At 40.8% G+C, this 23433-nt stretch overlaps 1 protein-coding gene across 1 annotated transcript in view; it reads right to left on the minus strand.

Annotated features, from left to right (window-relative positions):
- LOC109630998 (plexin-A1-like) overlaps positions 1 to 23433 on the minus strand; it is a 281886-nt gene that overhangs the window by 12915 nt on the left and 245538 nt on the right. The window contains exons 23-32 of the mRNA XM_020089564.2: positions 21235 to 21383; positions 17143 to 17240; positions 16699 to 16857; positions 15536 to 15602; positions 9696 to 9842; positions 8597 to 8756; positions 7878 to 7981; positions 7692 to 7788; positions 4618 to 4808; positions 568 to 737 (exon numbers count right to left, since the gene is read on the minus strand). Of these exons, the coding sequence (XP_019945123.2) occupies positions 568 to 737; positions 4618 to 4808; positions 7692 to 7788; positions 7878 to 7981; positions 8597 to 8756; positions 9696 to 9842; positions 15536 to 15602; positions 16699 to 16857; positions 17143 to 17240; positions 21235 to 21383 (1342 nt within the window). The remainder of the gene's footprint in view (positions 1 to 567; positions 738 to 4617; positions 4809 to 7691; positions 7789 to 7877; positions 7982 to 8596; positions 8757 to 9695; positions 9843 to 15535; positions 15603 to 16698; positions 16858 to 17142; positions 17241 to 21234; positions 21384 to 23433) is intronic.

Raw genomic sequence — 23433 nt, forward strand, 5'->3', positions numbered from 1 at the left:
CACACTTATTTACAAGGCCATTTAAATACACTTTGGTCACTAATTACCACTGTCCATCAGTAATTACTAAGCCCACAGAAACACAGTGATCTTTTGTCATCTGGCTCAGAAAAACTTTGAGCCAAAAGTGTAGAACTCTGTATAACACACAAAACATTTCAATATTTGAGTGATCACTGTCTATGCTATTGGGTCCAGTATAGTGCTGTAAATGAAAATTATAAAAAAATGTCAATCGAAATTCCAAAGGCCAAGTTGATGAATAGTTTTGTTTTGTCCCCGAAACATATTAATTAGTCACGTAGTATCTCATATATTATGTTGAATGTATTAAATATCAAATAAAAAAAGAAAAGAAAAGCAATAAATCATCACACCCGAAAAGCTGGAAACAAATGTTTGATATTTTCACTTGAGACATTATTATTCTTCGACTTAAATATAATATATACTCTAAAGCTTTCATTACATTTTAGGTTTCCATCCAATGCTGTAATTCGATGGCAATAGTTTGTTTCAATTCTTGTTAAATGTAAAAAAAGAGAGAGAGAAAACTATCTCACTAACCAGTTGCTCTTCCAAGTGTGTCGTACGTCGTAGTCATTGATGGAGTGTTTGTCGGCCTGCTCGTCCAGGAAGTCGAACATGTACTTGATGGCGAGGGGAAGCGCACTGCCTCTGTGTGCCGTGCTGAAGATGGTCTCAAACAGGTCGTCCACAAACTTCTGTAACGTACCCTGAATGGTAGAGTGGGGACAGTGAGAAAACAGGTATATTAAATTCCATTCTTTGGTTTTAATTCAAACTAGTGCAGTGTCCATTGTAAACCTGTCTGCTGTTCTCTTGTCCTGTGTTAATGCTCTGGAGCTACTTCAGAATTATTCCTTGTCATTAGAGAGTCCTCCACAAACAGTTCTACAACATACTGTCACTTTTTATATTTGTATGCTGATGTTGTGAGCAGCTTTTTTGAGCTTTTTATAAACAGTTTAAGAGGTGCAGAGTAAAAACTTTGTGTTCATCCTTCTGGTTTATTTGCAGTGAAGATACTGTCAGTGTTTTACATGAAGTAGTAGGTTAAATATGTTTTTTGAAAGGTTCCTGTAACTCTTTTTGGCACTGTATTGATAGGATTTAAACATTTCTTTTTTTATTCTTTTTTTAATAATTTTTTTAGTTTTAGTGGAGTGAAGACCAGCTGTCACAGTATATACACCATACGTTGTGGTTATTGTTTTCCCAAATATGCTGCACTGTGTCATTAAAGTTTTAAATGAATACACAGAAGTATTCAGTAGGCCACCTGATTTCTTTTCTCTGACTTATTTTTACATTTGAATGATATTTACTAAATATGGAAAGCTTTTTATTAGAGGATGAGAGAAGAAGAACATGTCAGTGAGACTGAAAAACAGCAGTGTGACAGAGCTGTCTTTCAGAATATAGTGAACCACTTCGAGCCACTTGTGTCCACAGCCCCTGAATGGGCCATATGTGTGTATGTTTTCCATGTGAATGGTCCCACTGTGAATCGCTGTGATAACTTAGGCTTCGTTACTGCCTCGCTCTGGCCACTGAGCTCCAACAGAATCACAAACAGGAAGCCCAGCTCCTCGACGCGGATGCTTTCCTCCAATGACAACGCTTCAACATAAATGGGACTGAATTTCCCTAACAACACATTTGTTTTCTGGACTTCTCCGGCTGGCTGAATCTATTACTGCAGAAATGTTTGGGGATCACATTTAGTCAGCCTTCGTGAAATGGAACAGGAATGAATTCTGTCCCAGTTATGGATCAAAGTGCTGAGATCTGCACAGATGAGACATCCGGGCAGGCAGACGCAGATAGACAAGGACAAGATGAGCTACTCAATTGTATTTGCATCTCTGTTTTTTCATCATGCGTGGCCAAATCTTCAATCCCTCAACAAATTACCTGTCTCCTGACACCTCCTGTATCTGCCTCCGTGCACTCTGCACCACAAGCCCACCTTTTATTAATCTGTTTTTTCTTATTACCAGTGGAAATTGAAAATCCGACTCGCTTGTAACTGCTGCCCATTGCTCTGCCCCCCCTCGTATAATTAGGAGACAGAGAACTGAGAGACACAAGGAAAGACAGCTGAATTGTCTGTTTCTGAGACGGAGAAGATTATACATGTGCGTTTGTGAGTGTATGTGTGCGTTACAGTTATGAGCGATAATGTCCTCAATGAGTGTCCTCACAAGGATAGAAGTACATGTTTGTGTGTGTAAATATACACTGGGTCTATTGGTTGGCACAAATTTAAAAAAAAAAGGTTAATCAAGAAAATGATATCCTCCTATTTATCACCCACCATCAATCATGTGGTAATGCATGTGATGAATGCTTCACTGGCTTCGGTTATGTTTGATAAAATGCTTTAGAACAGGTTCTCCTAAGTGTGGTTTATTGCAACCAAGTCTAATTCCATTTAAACTGAAGATCTTTACAGGCCATTCATGTTAAGCTGTTTTCAGACATGCACTGAACTCCAGATAATCTCCTGACATTCTCCTAAGGGGCTGCATGTGAGAATGCAAACGTCACCATGTGAGGTTTGAAGAGATTGAGTTGTGTCGGCTTGATTTGAGAGAAAGAAAGAAATGCTAAGAGAATACAGCATTTGAAATAATTAGAACTAAATGTAACCATGTCTCCCCTCGGGTTCACAGCCTGTAGTTGCGCTATCACCAGAGTTTACTGTGAGCAGAAATATCTGTTCGGGTCCTTCATGAAAAGGATATAAATATTTAATTCTCTTTGAGCAGGTCGGAACAACACTAAATTGGCCCAAAGACATGTGGACACTTTTGCAATCTGTACTAACGGGTAAAGTCCAGGAGGTTTATGTTGCCTCCTGAGATGAGCCTTGATTATGAGCATGTTAACTCTGGTATTTTGCGGGCATATGAACTTGTGCCAGAGGCTTATCATCAGATGTTCCGCAAATACGGAAAACTTTGGTCTCTGACCGATGCCGTGAGAAAGAGGAATTATTTGACAGGTGGTGCTCAGCACAGGGTGTCAAGTCGTTAAGTGATCTTAAAACCTTGGAGCTCTTAGGAGTTTAAAAGCTGCTTGGCTGGGAGGGTTTCCACTTACCTGAATGAGCAGAAGACTCTCAAATATTCAGATGCTGCGATGCTTGCGGATGAATAGGTTCTCACTAACAAATTTGTGTTTGGTGAAGAGGTTGCTGGGTTTAATGATAGGGGTTCGTAACGGTGCTTTGTGGCGCCAGCTAACGTCAGTGTTTCCAGTGGTGCCAAAGGGAGATCCACGAGAGAGAGCCAAGTTGGTTTTTATCGTAACAAACGGGGACATATCGTTGAAACTTTTCATGCTTTGCAGAAGGAAAGCCAGTAAGCCAGGTGGTGCGGTGGTTGGAGTTAGCCCTGGTAAAAAAATCTATGGCACAAGAGCAGCTGGCCGACAGTGTGGCATCCAGCACAGCAACTGTCACTTCTGTCACTGCCTTTGTGGAGCGTTCCAACACTGAAGGGGTTTGCCCTGCTGTACCCTTTGCTGTCCGGTGTGTGTGTGCGTCTGTGTGTGTGCGTCTGTGGGGAGGGGGGTTTGAGCGTGGGATTGCTGAGGCCAGTGTGAGCTTGTAAACTTCTCCTCCACCCTAATCCTTCTGATCAGTCCTGCAGTATGCAACGTGACTGTCTGCACTGACCACAGCTCCCTTGTGTTCCTGCAGGAAATGCTCGTCACCAATCAGTGGCTGATGCGGTGGAGTGATTTTTTTTTTCCTCCTACAAGCCTTCGGTGTCTCGGTCCAACATGTCCGTGGGAGGGATGACGTTGTGTCGGATACATTGTTGCGCTTGTTATTCATTTGTATTGTGATTTCTTTTTTCATGTGTGTTTGTGTATGGTGGTTTTTTTTTTTTATCTCCCCCTCCTTTCCTCGCTCTCAGGTGTGAGTGAGTGTGATTTCAGGAAGGCTGGAGAGGTGCTCCCTCTTTGTCTCTGTAACATCTGAGTGCCAGAAGCCTGTGTCCTCATGGTGAAGTGCTTATTGTTTGTTTCCTTTTGAGTTGGGGGTCTAGTAATCCTCTTTAAATTTTTTGTTTTATTTAGATATTGTTACTTTGGTAGATGGGGGATCTGAGGGCTATTGTGTGGTTGGTCCAGATGTTCCCATTTTTATTTTCTTTTTGTCCACACCTCTATCTGTTTATTCTTTGTTTTGTTAAACTCTTTGTTTTAATCGTGACTCTGGTGTGGCGTCCTCTTTATATGTTGCGGTCACTGTGTTGAGCCAAACTAAATTTATGAGGCTGTGGCTGTAACAAGACCCAATTGTGCTTTCATGTCTGACTACTCTGCTGGACAGCCACTCCCTTCGCTCCTTGGCAATTTGCTTTGCGGCGTGTCTTGAGACCTGGAAAAGTCCACACAATTGGTTCCGGCCTTTCTCGTGAGTGAAAACGTCTTTACTTGCTCTTCCTGTTCCAAGCTTCCAGTAGTCAGAGTTTTAGTGGTGGGTTTGAGTGTCCCTCAGTAGTTCCGAGTGCTGTTTGAGAAATCAACTTAAAAAAAGCAACAACACACAGATGTGATGGTTCCTCCCCTGTGTCTTACTTTCGTAGCGAGCAGCCTGGTCAGGTAGATCTCAGAGACCATCTTGCTTCCCCGGTCACCCTCCCTCTGGTCCGAGTGGTCGTGGTTCTTCACCAGATGCCACAGTTTGGTGCCACTCTCCAGGTCGGGCGTGATCATGGGCGTTCGGGATCGTAGGCTGTCTGGACTGCTGGCTGTCCTCAGCATACTCTCTAAATCCACACACACAAGACAGAGTGATTATATGAGCTTTATGTCAGCCTTCTTTGGAAACTGTGATGCAGTGAATGAAAAACGGATAATCTGCCTTGTTAGGGCCATTTTACCAGACCAGCAAATACCCCAAAACACACTTGGATATCTCTCCCCCACCATTTCTCTCTTCATAATCGGTGTGCTTTCATTATTCATGGTGTGGGTGTCAAAGTTGATTAGAGTGAAGCAAAGAGATGCATATCTATGACCATTCCATTAAGGGTTGAAAGAGGGGGAGGAAGGAACCAGGGAGGTGAGGTGCACAGGGGGAGATGACTATCTGCTGAGTAGCTCTTACTCCTGGGGGAAGGAGGGAATATGGAATGGATGGATGAGAGATAAAAGAGAAAAATGTTGCTGCGTGTTGCAGTCCCTTTATGTTTGGTGAAAGGACGCAGAGAGGAGGGGAGAGAGTGAATGTGGGGGGAAGAAGGGGGGGGTGGACACAAAGACAAAACATCTGGGGGGAGAGAGGGGTGAAATGGAGAGTAATGGGGAAGCACAGGATAGAACAGTGAATGAGGCTGAGTGGGATGGTGTCTAGTGCTGTTGTTGCTCTTGCCAGCGGGATGCTGAGTGGCTCGGATGCCAAACCTATTATTGCTACTGGTGGCTGACTGCTCATCGACACACGCACGTACGCACGCACCCACACACACACACACGAAAGCAAAAGCACACAAAGGCAATAATGAACATGGAACCAGCCATAATGTTTTCCGTGAGAACTATGGTTTTAGTGAATAGGACACCTTTAATTTTAGAAAATGAATCAACCAAAAATATATATTTCTCTTAAACTAGCACTCAAGCAGTGTAGGTGTGACACTGATGCCTGGACTGTTTTTTAAAGACACCTCCTCCCACTATCAGGAATTGAAGCCAAAATATCCCAGATGAACGCTGCAATCTGTGCAGTAGTGATCGGAGGATGGAGCCACAGTAATGAGGCCCCGCTGATACACGTACTGGACCAATCAGTCATGACATTTCAAAAAAATAATTGGACAAAATTATTTCACATATACTCTTAATTTTGGTCCATGTCCCATCCGCTAACATGAAGGAGGTGGGATTTATCAGCAATGCTGCAGCCACCAGGTGGTAATTTAGATGCCTTGGGTTCACTTCTCACCTGCTGCTACGAGAGAGAGGGAACGATAGCTATGGTGATCAAAATAATTCACTGAGCCAGAGCAGTAGAGGAACATAAAACACAGCACAGCATGCACACGTACACACACTTCCTTACAGTGAAATTAATATGTATACACTATGGGAGTCCAACAACCTCATACATTAGAGGGGAGCCTAAACATACGCCAGTCTGCAGGAGCGGATTACAGCAGGAGCTTTGTTGTTCACAGCAGAAACACATTTCTTCATGCTGGTCAACGATCACACGTAGAGCTGATCTTTACGATAACGTCATGAATTTAAGAAGAGCATTACCTCTCCATTGCGTGTGTGTGTGTGTGTCACTCTGTCTCACTCATTGATTGAACTCGCTGAAACACCGTCATGAATTGCCTCATCCCAGTTTAACCCCAAGACAAGACCCGAACTCTGTGAGCTGACTTGAAAAGTGAATTATTCAAGCAGCAGTGGTGTAGGAATGATTAGGCCAAAGCTTCTTGATAACTTTCAGTGGTTTCCACTGTGTAAATGTCAATACCAAAGGTGGAGGTGAAAACGGCCACCTTCATATACGATGCCACTGTACAATGAGCTGCTTTCAGACATTTTCCAGAGGAACACCTATGTTGGTGCTCTGGATATTGTCCTGAACTTTTAAGCCCCCTGGTAAAAATGTCCATGTGAGAACGCAGCAGGGAAAACGTCCTGGAAATTCATGGTGATTGGCCGTGTTCATGATGTTTCTAATGCACAACAGACTAAAAACTTCAAGAAAAACATTCATACATGTAGAAGAAGCTGATGAAGATGAACCTTGGAACGACAACTAGATTAGAGAAGTTTTGGCAATGCTCTACACAGGAACCACTCCTCGAGTCTGACCTGGACAATCTTCTGCTGCATTATTCACATGTGAAAGGAAAATATCCTAAACCAGTATTCTAGAAATACCTTGCTGGAAACGGCTCAATAGACATGGGCTGATGTTATTATTTATTTTGCTGAACACCTCTCTCTTTGTCTCTCCTGGTCTCATTGTTGTCCTGTTTTCAGGTAACACAACTATCATCAGAGTCAACTCAATATCAATGCCATGTTGAATTTCATATTACAGACAAACACAGGAAAACATTTATAAAACCTTCAACAAAACTATTTTATTTCATTATTTTTTATCAGATGTAGTTTTAGTCCAGGTTACCTTGGGATAAAACCAGTGATGAAAGTGTAAGGATCATCACCTACTTAGTAGCAGACGAGGGTCTAGCTTTTTTTTTTAACCACAGAGCCATTTATCTTCTACATATTCACATTTTCTAGTTAAGTATACAATATTGATGCTGGGCCTCTATCTATTTATCTGACTGCCAGGTGTCCTCCTTTCTCTCCCTCTCTTCTCTTTCACTCTGTCAGCTGGGGTTCGAGGTGTCTACTTTAATGCCTGTCATTTATGGACTGCTTGGAAATAGCCATGGAATAGCCTTGGCCCGGGCTGATAGCAGTGGATAAAAAGGATTGCCATTCACTCAGAGGGAGGCAGAAAAAAAAGGAAAAGAAAGGCACCCAATCATTGCAATGAAAAACACAGAGAAAGAGAGAATGAAAGAGCAATGGAGGGTGCAGAGGGAGGCAGTTAGGGGAATGGGAATCATAGACAGAATGATTTAAATAGGATGAGGTGAAGAGGAGAGCGCGAGCCGTACCGTATCTGCTGAGGCTCTTGGTGAAGGTGGACGAGTTGGAGATGTTGTAGGCAGAGTTCTGCTTTGGCACCAGGGCGATCACTGAGCCGTCCGTCACCTGCACAAACACCAAAATACAGTATGAGAGCGACCGAGCTCACAGCTCCTGCTTGTTACTGCCTGCAGTGCACGCCGGCACTCGTGTACCTGATAGTGAGCCAGCGTGTTGAGGCGTTTCCAGTCGTTGTCGATCTTAGTCGTGACGTCTTCATCTTGCAGAATGATTCTGGCCATTCGACCTTGACGCCATTCTTCAGGAAGGAGGACACGGAGGTTTAGATAAACAAACGTGAGGTCTCAGTTTGTGAGCATTTGTGTGTAGGCTTCATTTGGCCTCAAAGCAAATGCAACATACAGTGTATATTGTTTTCTTAATTTCCTTTATTCCTCTGCAGCTTCTCTCAGCTCCATGAAGTCTTGAATAGGAAGCTGCTCTCAGCTCATTAATTTTGTTTTTACGTCTTTTTCCAACTTGTATTCTTTTTAGTAGTAAAGTACTAAAGGCTCAGAGCTTGTGACTATTGCTGATGAATATGTGGGGCATTTACAGAGCCACATGTTTTCCTCTGAAACTGGTGGAGACATGAACATGACTCTACATTAATGTCACACTGTGTCTGCAGGATATGTAGCTGAGCAACTGAGGATAATAAGTAAATGTTGTGTTTAGGGGTTGCTGCACTCTCCCAAAGTAGTCAAAATAAATGAATTATTTAATATGTAATAATAATAATAATGTCAACTGATTCTTGTCCACATCCAACACATCACTAGCTCTGTTATGACCAAACATTAACCGGTGCAGCAAACAACATAAAATCCGTGCACACGTCTCATACATGCGTGTCCGGCACTGTGCTTCTTACCCAGGTCCATGTCAGAAGCCTTTGGCCTTTGTGAATAGGGGCTGCCCTTATACACAGCATCGAGCAGCTTCTCTTTGACCTGAGTGATGGTGTCACAGTTCAGACACTTGACCGTCACCTCGGCGGAATTCTCATTCTCTGGGTTTACACAGTGCAACGTCTGGCAGAAGAAAAAAACAAAATTCCAAGGGACAAAAGAAATAAGGTTTAAGTAAGAAGACTGCAAGAGTGCTGCTAACTAGTGAGATGTGTGCATCATTGTTTAGGAGCATTTGAATGAACATGAATTTTTACACCTAGTTTGTTTGCAGTAGCTCAGGAGTGGATCCAGGGGTGGGACCAGAGGGGCCCCTGAAGTGCCCCAATTCTGTCAGTAGTCTTTTTTTTCTTTTAATAAACTACTCACTTAGTAACAATGAGATAAACATGATAATTTGTAAGGAGTTTTGAATTTTCTAAGCTTTTTTGAAGAACACAATGTGCTGAAACGAGGAACAATTTTCAAATGATATACAATAATATGAGGCATTGCTCAAAGCTTTGGAGCTTACAGTTAACAAGGACTTTAATGTGCATCTTACTGAATCAGGAACTGTGCATGGACGTTGGACATGTAATGGTCCCTCTGTGTAAATTGTGGCCCCTTTATAGCCCCTGATGGTGAAATTCCTTCATTTACCACTGCAGTAGCTATTTTATCATCCGGACATTTCCTAGACTGTTTGTGAAAATAATAACTGAGAGTTCAGACTCGGTTCCAGACCAGAACAACTCGACAACAACCAGGTTTGTCTGTGTGGTTCCAATCCAAACCTGGAGTGCTTTTTTTGGACAGACAAAGTAATTAACAGAGAAAACATCCTCACTCCAAACATAACTGGGGCTGAAGCTTCTTGTTTACCCTGGACCAAATCCTGGAGCAACACTCCACATCGATTTAGAGAAAAAGAGGCTCTGTCGTTTCTTACTGCTGATTACTTCCAGTTTGGTTTTAAAATCTTCATCTTTGTCAAATGTGACTGAAACTTAACAAGTCGTGCAGTGATTCAGATCAGTAAGGACAGCCGCAGAACCCTGGAGACACAGTGAGTTTACTGACCAGTGTTTTGTAGTCAATCTGCTGCCTGATGAGCTTGTCCTCACTGAGGGAGTAGCGGGCTTCTCCTGTGATGGCGTCGATGGGTCCCTTCTCCATCTGCTGCTTGATGGCACAGTAAAGCATGAACAGAGGCTCCCCAGCACACTCCTGCAGAGAGAGGGGGGGAACAGAAGAGGAGGAGTTTCCAACAGTTCAACAAACAATGGTTCTCCCTTTTTAATGTCTCTTATTTGAATAGCTAGTTCAGTACCTGTTCTAAATCTGCCTGATTTGAATGGGCTGTTTGCTTGGTCTGTGGAAATGCTGGTTGCAGTTTTCTTTCTCAGAAAAATGTTTAAAGTAGAACTGTTTAGCAATTTAGGTTATAAAAAAGAATAAATGAAATAGAAATAGTAGAGATAGATATATTCAGATATCCAGTAGCTCACATAAAAGACAAAGAACCACAAATAAGGCAGACACAGGTAAGAAAAACATCTGATTGATAGAAGAATAAATAAAAAGAACATCCTGAATAGATCATCCTGAAAATGTGTTTTTATTAATTCATGCCTCATCTCATCTCATGACCCTCTGGTTGGAGAAATATCATAAAGATATGTTCAAATGCAGCATTATATTATATTTACACATATTTATATATAATATTTCTTAAATCTAATCTGTAAGTTAAATTCCAAGCCCAATGCTCTAAATTTGTTTCTGTTCCTTCCTATTGTATTTCATGTTTCAGCAGTAATTCATCTTGCGTAAGACTAAACTTGTCCCTCTCCTTCTATTTGACTGTTTAGTTCTTAAGACAGGAGCTCCATATCTTTAGTGCATTCCCACATGTTATCACATGTATGATCATTTCAGAAATTCCTACACTGTACGATAATTTCATTTCATTTTGTGACAGTATTATTTTGGTATAATTCTCAGTGTAGTAAGATTTGGATCTACGTCTCTTTGTCCAATGATTGTTGTGATGATGTAGGTGAAAATGGACCATGCGTGTTTTGTGTACGCATCTCTTTTCATTTAAATGAAGTCGAGCAGTGGGGGTGATTTTGTGGTCCTCTAACTTTTTCAAAAAAGATAACATTGGGTTACATCATGAACAAGGAGAATTACCTCTTCTGATCAAGAAGCTGTGCAAATTATCCACATCACTTCCCAGTCTTTTTCAGTATGTCAGTGGCTCAGTTTGATTCAGTGTGAAAGCTCATTTCTGTGATCCAATTGATCCGGAACAACTCAAACAACTGTCTGAAATGCTTTCAAAAACATGGCGAATCAAACCTGTTCCAAAATTTCTAATGATGGATGACAGTTTCTGAGTTTTTGCATTGTTACGAAGTGGTTAAGCACAGCAGTGGAAATTGAAAAAAATCAGACCTTGAAGTCTCTCAATGCGAAGGACACTGTGCTGTTATGTAAAAATCTTTTTATTTGTCTCGAGGACGAAAAGAGTGACAGCAGCTGTTATATAAAAAATATTTTCAGGTCTCCCCCATCGTTTACATCCCAGAGCTTATGTGACTAGACCCAGATGTTATAAATATGTTCCCCACTTTCTCCCTCTGTCAAAGACACTCGCCAATCAATAATGTCATTAGTCATCACTCGGGCCTAAAGGAAAACACTCCCGACCGAGGCAGCGGCAGTTTAGAGAGAGGAGAGAGGACACATCACAGCCAATACTCATCCAGACGAGAGTTTAACGATCGACCGCACCGTGCTCAGGGAGATACTTCAGGCTGTGTGTGTGTGTGTGTGTGTGTGTTGAAGATGCATGAGGTCCAGATGAGAAGAGGGTAAAGTACTAATTTATCTGTTTCACCTTCAAGCACACTCAACAAGTTGCCTTTTCATTCTAACACGCATTCCTCCTTTTTCTCTGGCTTTTCCCCCTCTCTCCCGGTGATACCAATCTTCAACCCTTTACTCTTTATTCAATCTTCCCTCTCTCTTTCTGTCACATTCACTCACACAGTATTTCCTTCCTGTCGCTACCTTTGATTATGTGCAAAGTGTAGGATTATGTGATGTTATCATAGATGTAAAAATAGATGAAATGACTACTCCCTAAAAGCCAATGCGTCTCGATTGGCAGCTGGTGGTTGGCTGCACTATATAAATCTCACGTCCTCCATGTTAGTGCATGGGACACAGATGAAACAAAAAGTTAAAGTACACAGAATATTTTTTTCTCAATGTTGGTTTCAGGTAGTTTTTATCACACTAATGTGTGTTCAAGTGCTCATTTGTCCGGTAAATGTGATTTTAATTATTTGATGCTCTAAAAACGGAATGAAACATTATGATTGACAGCTGAGAATGACTCGTGATCGGTCTATCGATGGGACCACGCAGCTGCAGCTCCATCCAAGAGACAGATTTTGAAATATTGGCTCAAAAAAGTATTTGGTAAATCCTCCTAATGCTTAATGTGTCAGTCTATTCCTTGTGGTGTAGGTGGCTGTGGCTCAGGAGGTGGAGCAGATCAACCACTAACCAGAATGTTTGAAGTGTCCTTGTGCCAGATATTAAACCCAAAATTCCCCCTGATGACTAGTGTGTGAATGATGTGTATAAGTAAAAAGTGGAGGATATATAAGTGCTGTATGAATGTTCGTGTGAATGCGACTCGTACCTTAAAGTGCTTTTGAGTGGATCAATAAACTTGACCATGCTACCTATAGTAACACCTTTAAAAAGGCACCACCATTTTCATGTTTCCTTTTCTGGCTTATTAAACCACAAGGATATGCATAATGCATCCGGGTGAGAAATACCGAATATAAACAGAAATTGTTTTTGTTTACAAGAAACCTTTTCTAACTTCCAAGGTCAGAAAAAAAACACTCCCACAGAAGGTTTTAGGAAAATTAACCAGTTGTTCTTATTTAAAACCATTCCTTGTCTTTGTTTTTTTGTGTAATTAAGAGGAACATGTACCTAAAACATGAAGAGGTCAAAACCTGAACTGTAATGGACCCACTGAAATTGGAAAAAAGCTAAAGCTGCTGGATTGCTGGCTAAATGTCGCTAGACGATGTAAAATTCAAATTAGCATATTTATGATGTCATCATGTCGCATGCAAGGACAAGCAAGGTGATCAGGGCTTGATCTGTGAAAACTAAAAATAGATTTCAATTAGGCGATACCAAAGTGGAAGTGATATATCTTCCCCTAAATCTGATCTCAGAACAACGTTCTGTCTCATAAAAGATCTAAAGTTGCCACTGCATTCATTGTCATTTTTTTCAATTTTTTTCAATTGTCTCCCCCTGAACCATTCATGTAGCTAAAATTCTTCCTGCTACAACTCTCTCCTCAAATACATTCACATATCCAACTTATTTCTGACAACATAATTACCAGCTGGATTATGTTCAGAGTTGTCATCCACAGTGTCGTCTGTATTATGGTTAGACAACAAAATCACTTTGCATAAGATCAGGAAAGGATTGTGGTTAAATATCAATAAATATGTTGTATCTTCAGTCAGTTTGAACTTATTATCATTTAAACCAAACCATGATCTTGTGTCTGCACCATAGAAAAATGTAATAATGTTGTATCACCTCAAGTGGATGTGGTTCTGCGATATTATTTTACTCATTCACGATCAACATTAATTTGATAATTCCAAAAATCTCTCGGTGATTTGAACATGTGATAAGTTCAATATGAGTAAACTTTAAGAGAAAGAGAATCAACCATCACACAACACCAAGCGAACAGCCCATTTCAAAGTATTGACACAGTTATATTCTATAGAATGTATTTGCTGTTGAATGTTAGTTGTACAGAAACATCATTTTCTCCTACAGTCTTCTCTTCTCGCTGTATACTTTACTTTCACTCTTTTTCTATCATTACTTGAACGTCTCCCCTCCTCCACTCTTGCTCCTCCTTTTACATTTGTTCCACTAAACTGCCTCTCCCTCTTTCCCTCCCACATCCTTCTCCCTCACTTCCTACAAGCCACACGTCCACCCTCCCTCTCCTCCTCCTCCTAATTGTCGAGACTCCCTCAATTCTTCTTCCCTCTCCCCACCACCTCTAACCCCTTCTTGTCCTCCCTCCCTCCCGCCTCTCTCTCCTCCCTCCCTCGCTCCAATGCCATATGCTTTAAGAACCTTGTTAGCATCTGTGCCAATTAGGGGGTAGTGGGTAGCTGCTAACGAGACACAGTGAGTATACATCACACTGTTGTGCTCTTGCTTTGGCTTTCCGCCTTTGCTGCTCAGCTGCTGCACGTGTGTCGACAAAAATGTGCCTTCCCTCCACACACTGCCTTCATTAGGGCTCCCTGATTGTACGCTGATATTTACATTTTGAGGATATGATGGCTATTGCTGTTCAGGGAGACAAATAGGCATCGAGTCCAACCTCACTAACAATCACTAGAAACTAAATCAGCAATGCATGAGTCAGGGACACTGTGTCTCTTATTTTCTAGGAAAATAAACCTAAAAGTAAAAGGGATTTCAGTAACAGTTTAGGTGCATCATACATATTTTGCATGCAGTGTAGAATCCATTCTAAACCCGCCTGCCCTCTTGTCCTGTGTTAAAGCTCCGGAGCTACTTCAGAATTATTCCTTGTCATTAGTGAGTCCTCCTCAAACACTTCTACAATATACTGTCACTTTTTATACTTTCTGTGTTGGACGTTATGTGCAGAGCTTTTTATAAACATCGTACCTTATTTATCCGCAGTGGAGATACTCATGCCAATGTTTTCATAAAAAGAAATTGTATAACCTTTAAAGCTCTTCATACAAACCTGTGAATGTATGTGTCAGTCCAACACAGTGAAATAAAAATAATCAAATCATCAAAATAAGCTGGTGGGCCAGTTTTGGGCCACGAAGGTACATTATGTTCCTCATGTCCAAATTGCACCAAATTCAACACGACTCTTCCTCGGGTCATTAGAAATACACATGCAAAGCATGTAAATGAACTCTTCGCAAGTTACAAACAGAACATTGTGAAATCCGTTGGTGGATGTATTATATTCACAATCATCAAAACTAGAGAATGACACAAAACTTTATGTTATTTTCTCCCAACACTCAACATTTATTGAATGAACATGTGGCTATAATAATTATGGCTTTGCTCTCATAATAGGATTAGGATTATAACGCTATATGAGGACAATTTCAAATCTCAAAGTTTGTAATTAGAGTGTGGAGAGGAGACTACAAACTATAGCAACACAGAGAAACGTCAGAAACCATTTTATGAGCAGACTTTCTTTAAGTGACAGGGAAAAGGGACAGGGGACAGCAAGGATGAAGGGAAGGAGAGAAGGCGTGGGACGACAGCGTGAGCGACGTCGCACCCCCTGGTGATGAAAATGACTTAAGGCAGAGAGAGAGCGACTGCAGTAATAATGACAACATAAATGAAACTGATGAAAGAGACATCAGAGGGAGGGAAAATAAAATAACGACAGGAAGATCAGTGACGAGGACGTGTCAGGTACAAGAGTGAAATTATGAGAGCGGAGAGGATCTGTGCACTAAAAAAACAGACATTATAACAACCGAGAGCAGAAGAAAGCCGTCGCGAGGCTTTGATTATCTTCTGTGTAAGGCAAGGAAATGTGCAGTGGTAACAGGAAACCCCTTTTAATAACCACACTGGAGTAAATCCAACGCAGAGAGAACATAAACCAGGGGAATTTAATAAAACTCCCTAACACGAAGGCAGTGTTAATATATCTTTAATATTACACAATATATTGTTAATCCACTTTGGATCATGACTGTTTATTTAGCATTTAGAAGATACAGCAAACTGATTGAATGACTATAGCTGGTTGTGGTTGTTCTTACCTTGAGGAACTTATACAGCAGAAATGTAAACCAGTTGGTCAGCATCTTCTCAGCGACAGACTCCGTTCTATTGAAGAGAGGACAGCGAAGAAAAGACAGCATTCAAGGAAAAGCTACAAATTAGTGATTCAGATCATGAAAACATGAATCATTTATGAGTTGTCAGGTTTTAGGAATGTCCATAAAAGAGCTGGTCCACTAAAACAGTAACTTAATATTCACTGCATTTCTCAAGCAATAATGCAGAGATCTTTATAATATCTATCAAGTGCTAATATGTATGAACAGGTAAAGTTTGCTTCAGATCTGGAGAATGATCTGGATGTATCGGACCTCACATGTATTTGCAATATTGCAGCCAGTCAGCCTCGGCAGAGGTATTGTCTCTCAGAGTGTTCTTCTAGTTGGACCAACTCTCTGTACAGTATATCTTGGATTACACACTTGGCTGTGGATAACTCTCAAAGTTTAGCTCATCTGCTGTGCTCTCGCGCCAAGACTCTGAGTTAGATGAATTAGAATTAATTACCAACTAATACACATCCCCTCTTCACAATGATACATGACAGAAAATGCTACAGCCCTAATACAGGACTCTCTGAGTGTCAGTGAGAAAAGGAATAAACTCTTTTTAATTTGTCTGCTCAAACCTCAAATGAACGAATGCAGATTTGTGGTGGATCATTGTTTATGTGTAACACTTGGTAACAGTGTGTGTGTGTGTGTGTGTGTGTGTGTGAGAACCCCTCGTTATGTTTTTTCCACATCAGTGAAGCTGACAGACGCTTTACTTCTTTGCCTCATTTGTGGAGGGAGAAATCTTTAAAGGATTCCAAAACTTCTGTGGCTCTTGCAACAGTTCACTTCCTATATTTATCTTATCATGTGCCGGAGTGTGACGGATGATAATGAGAAAAATAGATCCGTCGATGGACAGTATAACGAGCAGTGGGCCTAGGCTGTGGCCAGATTTACAGCGGGTTGATAAAGAGGAACCTTACAACTCACTACAAGACTCAGAGACAAAATCTTGTTTCTTCCTATAGGATTTGGTTTGTGGTTTACTTGTGAGAATCATACACATGTACAACTCTTGAAGATTCCTGAATGATGTTTTACTGTGAAGTCTATATTTCATCCCGGTCTCTCCACGTCTCCCTCACCTCCGGAGCAGCAGTTTTGGATGGTTTTTGCTCTCCAGATTTCTGTCAATCAGGTCGGACAGCAACTGTTTCAGGACTCCAGTGGCGTACTCCATCTCCCCCTGCAGGGCCGTCATGATCAGAGATGCCACGTTGCCTCTGTCTCGCATTGAGAACGACCTGGAAATACATTGACACTCTTAATGTTAAAAGTGTAGTCCACAGCTTTTGTTGGGTCACATCTAAAGCTGCTCATCAAAATACGAATACACAATCAACCTTACAAAAGTTCAACTACCAATCCACTCTTTAAATAAATGGTGCCTTTGTTTTGCTGGTAATTAAAATAGAAACTAAGCTATTAATTTCAAAACTAATTTAATTATTATATATCCTATTATATTTTTTAATCTTTGTTATTTTATTCCCATTGTTTTGTTTAATTGTGCAAATAAAGATGGTTACCTTTGCGCCTCCAGAGTTCGTATAAACGTCAACAGGAAGTGCTTCTTCGTCAGCAGCTGGCCAAACAGCGTCAGTGCCTTCTCAACATTTGCCTGAACCTGATGAAAAACACAGAGACAGAGAAGTTGAAACAGAAACTATAAAGTAAATCTCTCTATATTAACATTTCTGATTGTTATAGCTGTTCAGCTCCTGAGGTACACAGACAAAGCACCGCATGCATTCACAGATCTCTGCTGAGGCATTGTCACCTGTAAAAAGAAGCAACAGGCCTGTCTGAGATGTAACTACTACATTGTCTGAATTTCCAATCCTTGTAAAAAACTTTTACAGCATCATTATCTATGTAGGCATTTGCAGATAAGTCTCCACATTCACAGATCTTTGTAAGTAGAGACTGTCGATCTTTTCACACATTTAAAAGTCTGACTCCACAAGTTGAGAAACAACTATTCACTCACATTCATTTACAGTTTTGCAACAATATTGACCCCATACATAAACAGCCAGACGGATTGGCTACTCTCTCTTCTGCTAAAGGGGATTTTTGAAGACAATATGACGTCGCTGTGTTCTTGAATTAAATAAAGCATCCTCAGCCACAGCCTACATCCATATGATGACGCTAAAGTTTAAAGAAACTTAAACTATTTCTGTCCACGCTAGCAATTTGGCTCTCTTTCAGTTTGAATCCCTGCCCCTACTAACACGCCTGAAAACAAATATCACATGACTGCTTTTGTACATCGGGCATGTCTCTTCCGGTGCTTGGATGAAGCTTGTCTCTACACAAGTAAGCTGTTGTATCATTGTAAAATACAGACAGGAGCCTGACTAATCAATGAAGACTACGTTGTGACAGAAATGACCCAATCAGCAAGCTGTCGTGAGTGTCTCGTCTTCATTTCCGAACATCTCTGTTTCTGCCTGTCCAGACTAAAATGCAGCATCGGAGTCGTCATGCAATACAAAACAGGACGAGCAGTGTTTCCACACTCCGTTTTAGAGGCTCTAATTCTATGGTGAGCTATGGGTTTTCATAGCTGATGCGTTTTTCAAATGAAAATGTAGTTGTGTGGATGTAGCCATAGAGAGTCCTGTTGATTCCGGTTTATTATTAGACCTCTGCAAAGCTCTTTTTTTATTGGCTCAGTCCCTCTGACTGTTTTCTTGGCACTTTGCTGAATCAGCTTTTACTTCAGATATGTGAGAGCTCTTCAATGAATCTTTGAATAACACTTCAACATGCCGCTGTCAGTGGGAACTCTTGACTTTTTATCTGTTCAATCAGCCCAATGTCAGATAGATTCTTCTGTCTGGGAAGAAGCATGGGGGCATAGCAGGACAGTATTTGTCAGCGATGGTGTCAGAGGTGCACCCTGCTTGTTCCAGTGGCTGGCACCTGTCACTACTCATCAACAACACGCTAAACCCCCCAAAGACGCCTCGCCGTCTCTCACTCGCTCTGTCTTCTTCACTGCTCTAATTCTCCCCCTCGCATTTATTGTTGACTGTTTCACATCACTGGTCTTTCATCCATTTTAATTTCTCCTCCTCATTGTCATTGTGGGGCTCTGTCACTCACACACTCACACACACACACACACACCATTTCCACCTCCAATCTTTCTCTCGCTCTCTATTGTCATCCTTTTGTGCCACTATAACGTCTTTTCTCTCTCTCTCTCATCCGCTGTGCCATTATAAATTGTCTGAGCCTCACTCTAAAGTGCTAAATGAGATTCTCGGGCCCCCAGGCTGGAAACTCAGTGTGATGTGAATGTGTGTTTGAAGAGCGTTGAATGAGAAAGAGAGTCAGATGAGAGATGCTTACATACAGGACAGTACTGCAGGCAGCAGAGTCTTTACTGAATTTCAAGAAGGGCATATCCAGCTCTCTGCAAAGCTGTGTATGTATGTGATGTCCTGTGTGTGTGTGTGTGAGAGAGAGAGAGAGAGAGAGAGAGAGAGAGAGAGAGAGAGAAAGCATAACTGGTGTGACGTGTGGCTGTCCAGATAAGAGGGGAGAGCAATAAAACTAGGTGCATTGGTTTGCACAGGCCTTTGGATTACACCAGCAATCCCTGTGGGAAATATAGAGGGAGGAAGACGGAAGTCTAGACATAACCATAAAACACGTAAGATCCCTTTACATCTGTGCCCGCCTACAGTTGAGTGTGAGACATATAGGAGAACAGAGCTGGAGAACCTGACTTCTTCATGGCAGAAGTAGAAGGATTCTTTAAATTCAGAGCGTGTCCCTGACTCGTGATTCTGTGCCACCTGTCTCTCCTGTGCTGAAAGTCTCTCTCCTGCAACTCTTGTTTAAGTATTTAGATAATATATCATTGATATACTAATGTATTTTTTGAGCTGTAAACAAAGAAAATGACATTTATAACAAGATTAATAAAAAATCTGCACACAATGACACCTCCTGTTTCAAACCATCTTGCGTCTCACGCTTGTGGAGAATCAACCATTTGGGACGTCCCTACATTTTGACATTTACGCATTAATCAAAAAGTTAACACTGCCAGCGGTTTGAATGGCTCCGGCCACCTTCCTTTCCATGTCTGTCACAAAGATGTGTGTGTTGCTAAGACAACCTAGATAAGCCAAAGCTAAAGGCTGAAGTTATACTTTAAATCACTTCTATGAGAATTATTAACCATTAACCATTAACTGACCATGACTCTGTCTAGTGACCGTGCAGACACCTGCATTTTTCTGCCTCAATATTAAAACTCTTCAAACATACTGCAGATGTGATACGTTTGAGACATGTATCATGATCTAAAAGGTTAATTAAAACTGAACCTAGAATCAATTATTTCACAAAGGTTCATATTTGTCTGTTGAAGCAGTAAATCAAATGAATGGATGTAGAGTATGGAGTTCAAGTAGATTTACTCCTCTGCTACCTTCATGCTGGAGAACACTATCTAATTTACTCTGCATTCTTTTCTTTTTTCTAATAGAAGCAGTTTGTGAAGTTTAAGCTTAATAGTGTCCACTGGAAACCATAATTGACTTTTTTTTCTTTGTCCAAGGATAATTCTTTGTGTTTAAGTAATCACTTCTGTTCCTCCTCGCCAAAAATAGCAGAGGATAAATCACTAAATGCCGCAATGGCAACTACGAAAACCCAGAGGACTTTTTGTCTTTCTTTTTTTTTTCTTCATAGGAATATAAATCCACTCTCTGGATTAGAACGATTAAATGAAGCTGTAAAAGGTCAAACAAATTATTCCTCGACTTCAAAAAGTCAGCGCTCCAATCAAAGTCAATGGAGCGGTACCAGATTCTACATCTTAATGATACTGCTGATTACAAACTTGGCTCTGGGTTTTTAGCTTTGGAGGAGCGTCGTCTCTGTTGACGTACTATTAATTCTACTTCCCTCGGCAGTAAAATGTCTTTCTAAATCCGCTGCATCTCCACTCAGCAGGGTAGTTGTATGCACAGGCTTGATTAATAAATGAACAACGATCCTAAATGCAAGTAACAATCCTTCTAACCGTAGATCTTATCTCTCGCTCCCTGTTCTGATCCTCATCATCTGCTATACTCTATCCTTTTTCACATCTCTTTATCTTCTTGTATTTCTTACATAAAATTTCAAGTGATTCTTACTTTCAAGCTCCACTTCCAGTCATGAGAACACAACGTGCGTTTGTCCCATGAGAGTTGACTAATGAGGCTACTAAGGTGCTCGAAAAGTCGTCGGCATTCATTGAGACTAGCTGAATACATTAAGATAAAATAGGCGAAATATAGGCTATGCGAACGCTTTAGGGTGAACCATGTCCGGAGATTTCTTTCTGAGGTGACAGTCTTTGATAAAACATGTCATGGGATAATGGCTACAAAAGCATTAAGCTGTAAAGCCAGAAGGACATTTTTATGCTTTTAATTCCCCTTCCAAAGTACTTCTCAGAAATACTTATCTGGATGTAACTTATTGTCTCAACTATAAACAACCATTACGTCTCTACCTCTGACATTAGCAGCCTAGTATTTGGTTGTACTTCGATTGATTATTCATGGTTCGTTTGTATCAGTTTCAAGTTCAGTTGGTGGTGTACTGACCCGTACCTCCATCTCCTTAAGCACGGGGTGGTCCTCGATCCCGGGGAACAGGACCCTCATTGCATAAGTCCGATAGTCGAGGAAGGGGATTCCAGCACCGTCCAGCTCCTGGGTCAGCTCATGGATGTCGGTCTGAAGCTCAGCAAAAGCTTTAAAAAAAAAGAGAAAAAGAGATGTCAAGATAAAGGATGGTTTTGAATTGGATTTGGAATTTGCTTGCAGATCTTTTACTGTACTTCTGTTGGTTTTTGATCAGACGCGTGAAGTGACTATGTAAACTCCTATAGGCTGGTGATGACGTAATGGTTTCAGTGACATCAGTAGGGGGGACATGAATCTGAATCTTTACCTTGAGTTCAACCATGGTGACCTTGAACATGTGAAGCTGTCTTATTGACCAAAGGCAAATGGCGAATAGTAACTAATCAGCTGTGTTGTATATTTAATCTCGTCTGTTAGAGTATGAACTTGTTCCATCAAAAACATATGGTTTATAAATTGTTACGGGACAAGAGTCAATAGTCTGGTTACATCTTTGCATAAAATAAGCTTTGATTAATCACTTGTCTAAGCACATCCTTCCTTGTAATTGTAAACTCTAGTGTTGATTGAGGGCGTTTGTACCTGCCGCCTCTGTGACACAACTTATAACCTGCGGGTTCCTTTTACCTGCCAGTGAAAACCTGAAAAAGGATCTAGTACTTATTAAGCTCCTGAAAGAAACATTTTGGACTGAAGTGAAAGATAAAAGAAAAATGATTTGCTATCATTCTTAGTATTAGACTTAAGTCTTAAAAGTATTTATCAAATACTCACAAATATACTCCTAAAATCAGGGGAACTCAGTTATTTAAATGAACTGATCCTAAATGACTGCATCACAGACACAGAGCCGAACATGCCTCTACTCTCGGTCAATGTTTTTTAGTCTACTATTATTTGCATTTGAACTTTTGATAGGAAGCTGTAACTCTGTGTCTATTTCTTCTCTTTGACAAATGAACAACAAGAATAAATCTGGCATTGATTATATTTACAGACACTGTGTAAGCATCTTCATAGTGGGCACTTGTCAGTGTGCTGCTACATTCTCCCTGTTATATGGTGTATCTGACATGCCTCGTCTACCAACAGCATTTTGCATTTTGCTATCATTTATAATCATTCATAAATATATACTAGATTATTGTTACAGTCTATACGAGCTTCATATCTAAAAAACATTAAACTGTGTTTGGTCCTGTGTGTCAGTGTATGTGAGGATGCAAATGTGCAAGTCAATGGCTCCAAAGGTTTTCTGAAACTTTTACTTCCAGCACGCTAGTAAAATGTCAGATAATGACTGACATATACGTGGAAGATGTCTATGAATATGAAACTTGAAAAGATGACATTCTAGAACTTTTCGTGATTAGAACCAAAGCTGGTATCGTTTTTCACAACTGATGTTAGGCAGGTCATATCCTGCCGCCTGCACACTTTTCACAGATGCCTTTTCAAAATGTTCCTGTTGCATCTCTCCCAGACAAACTGCCCTAATCTAATTGTTATCTAGTTCATCTATCTTGATATCATTAATCTGTAACACCCCTGATCCCATTTTCATCATGTAATGAAAAGCAGAGGGTAATTCTGTAATTACACCTCCCTCCCTCATTATGCTTCACCAATGACACTGATTCCAAAGATGGACAGTGGACATGAGAATCACAACACAAGACTGTACTGACAGTGTGTGACAGCACTGTAAACAGGATATATAGTATGTGTTTAAGATGAGGAGCCTGCCTGTCACAAATAAGGGGAAGTAATGTTGACATACAACAGTGCATCATTTCTGGTACAGTGTCTGCGTCTTTAACAAGGGGCTAGTTAGGCTTAAAAATAAACACCATAATGAGGAGAGAATCCCACAAAGGCAATAAATGAGAAGTAAAATGCAGACAAGACAGAACCATGAGGGGAATACAGGGATAGACAGCCATTAAAGCACAAAAACACACCCAGAATCAGCTAGTCACTTCAATTTAGTCACAGACATGTAGAGAAAGTAACATGAAAAAGACAGTTTATGTACCTGTCTAACTTTAATTTTTCAAAATAAATCTGGATGAGACAATTAGGAGGAAAATCAATTGAAAGAAAAGGCTGAATGTGTCTGGAACTGAATTTCTCCACGTGTGACTTAACTTCAGTAAA

The sequence above is a fragment of the Paralichthys olivaceus genome, chromosome 6 (assembly GCF_024713975.1).
Source record: "Paralichthys olivaceus isolate ysfri-2021 chromosome 6, ASM2471397v2, whole genome shotgun sequence".
NCBI classification, from domain to species: Eukaryota; Metazoa; Chordata; class Actinopteri; order Pleuronectiformes; family Paralichthyidae; genus Paralichthys; species Paralichthys olivaceus.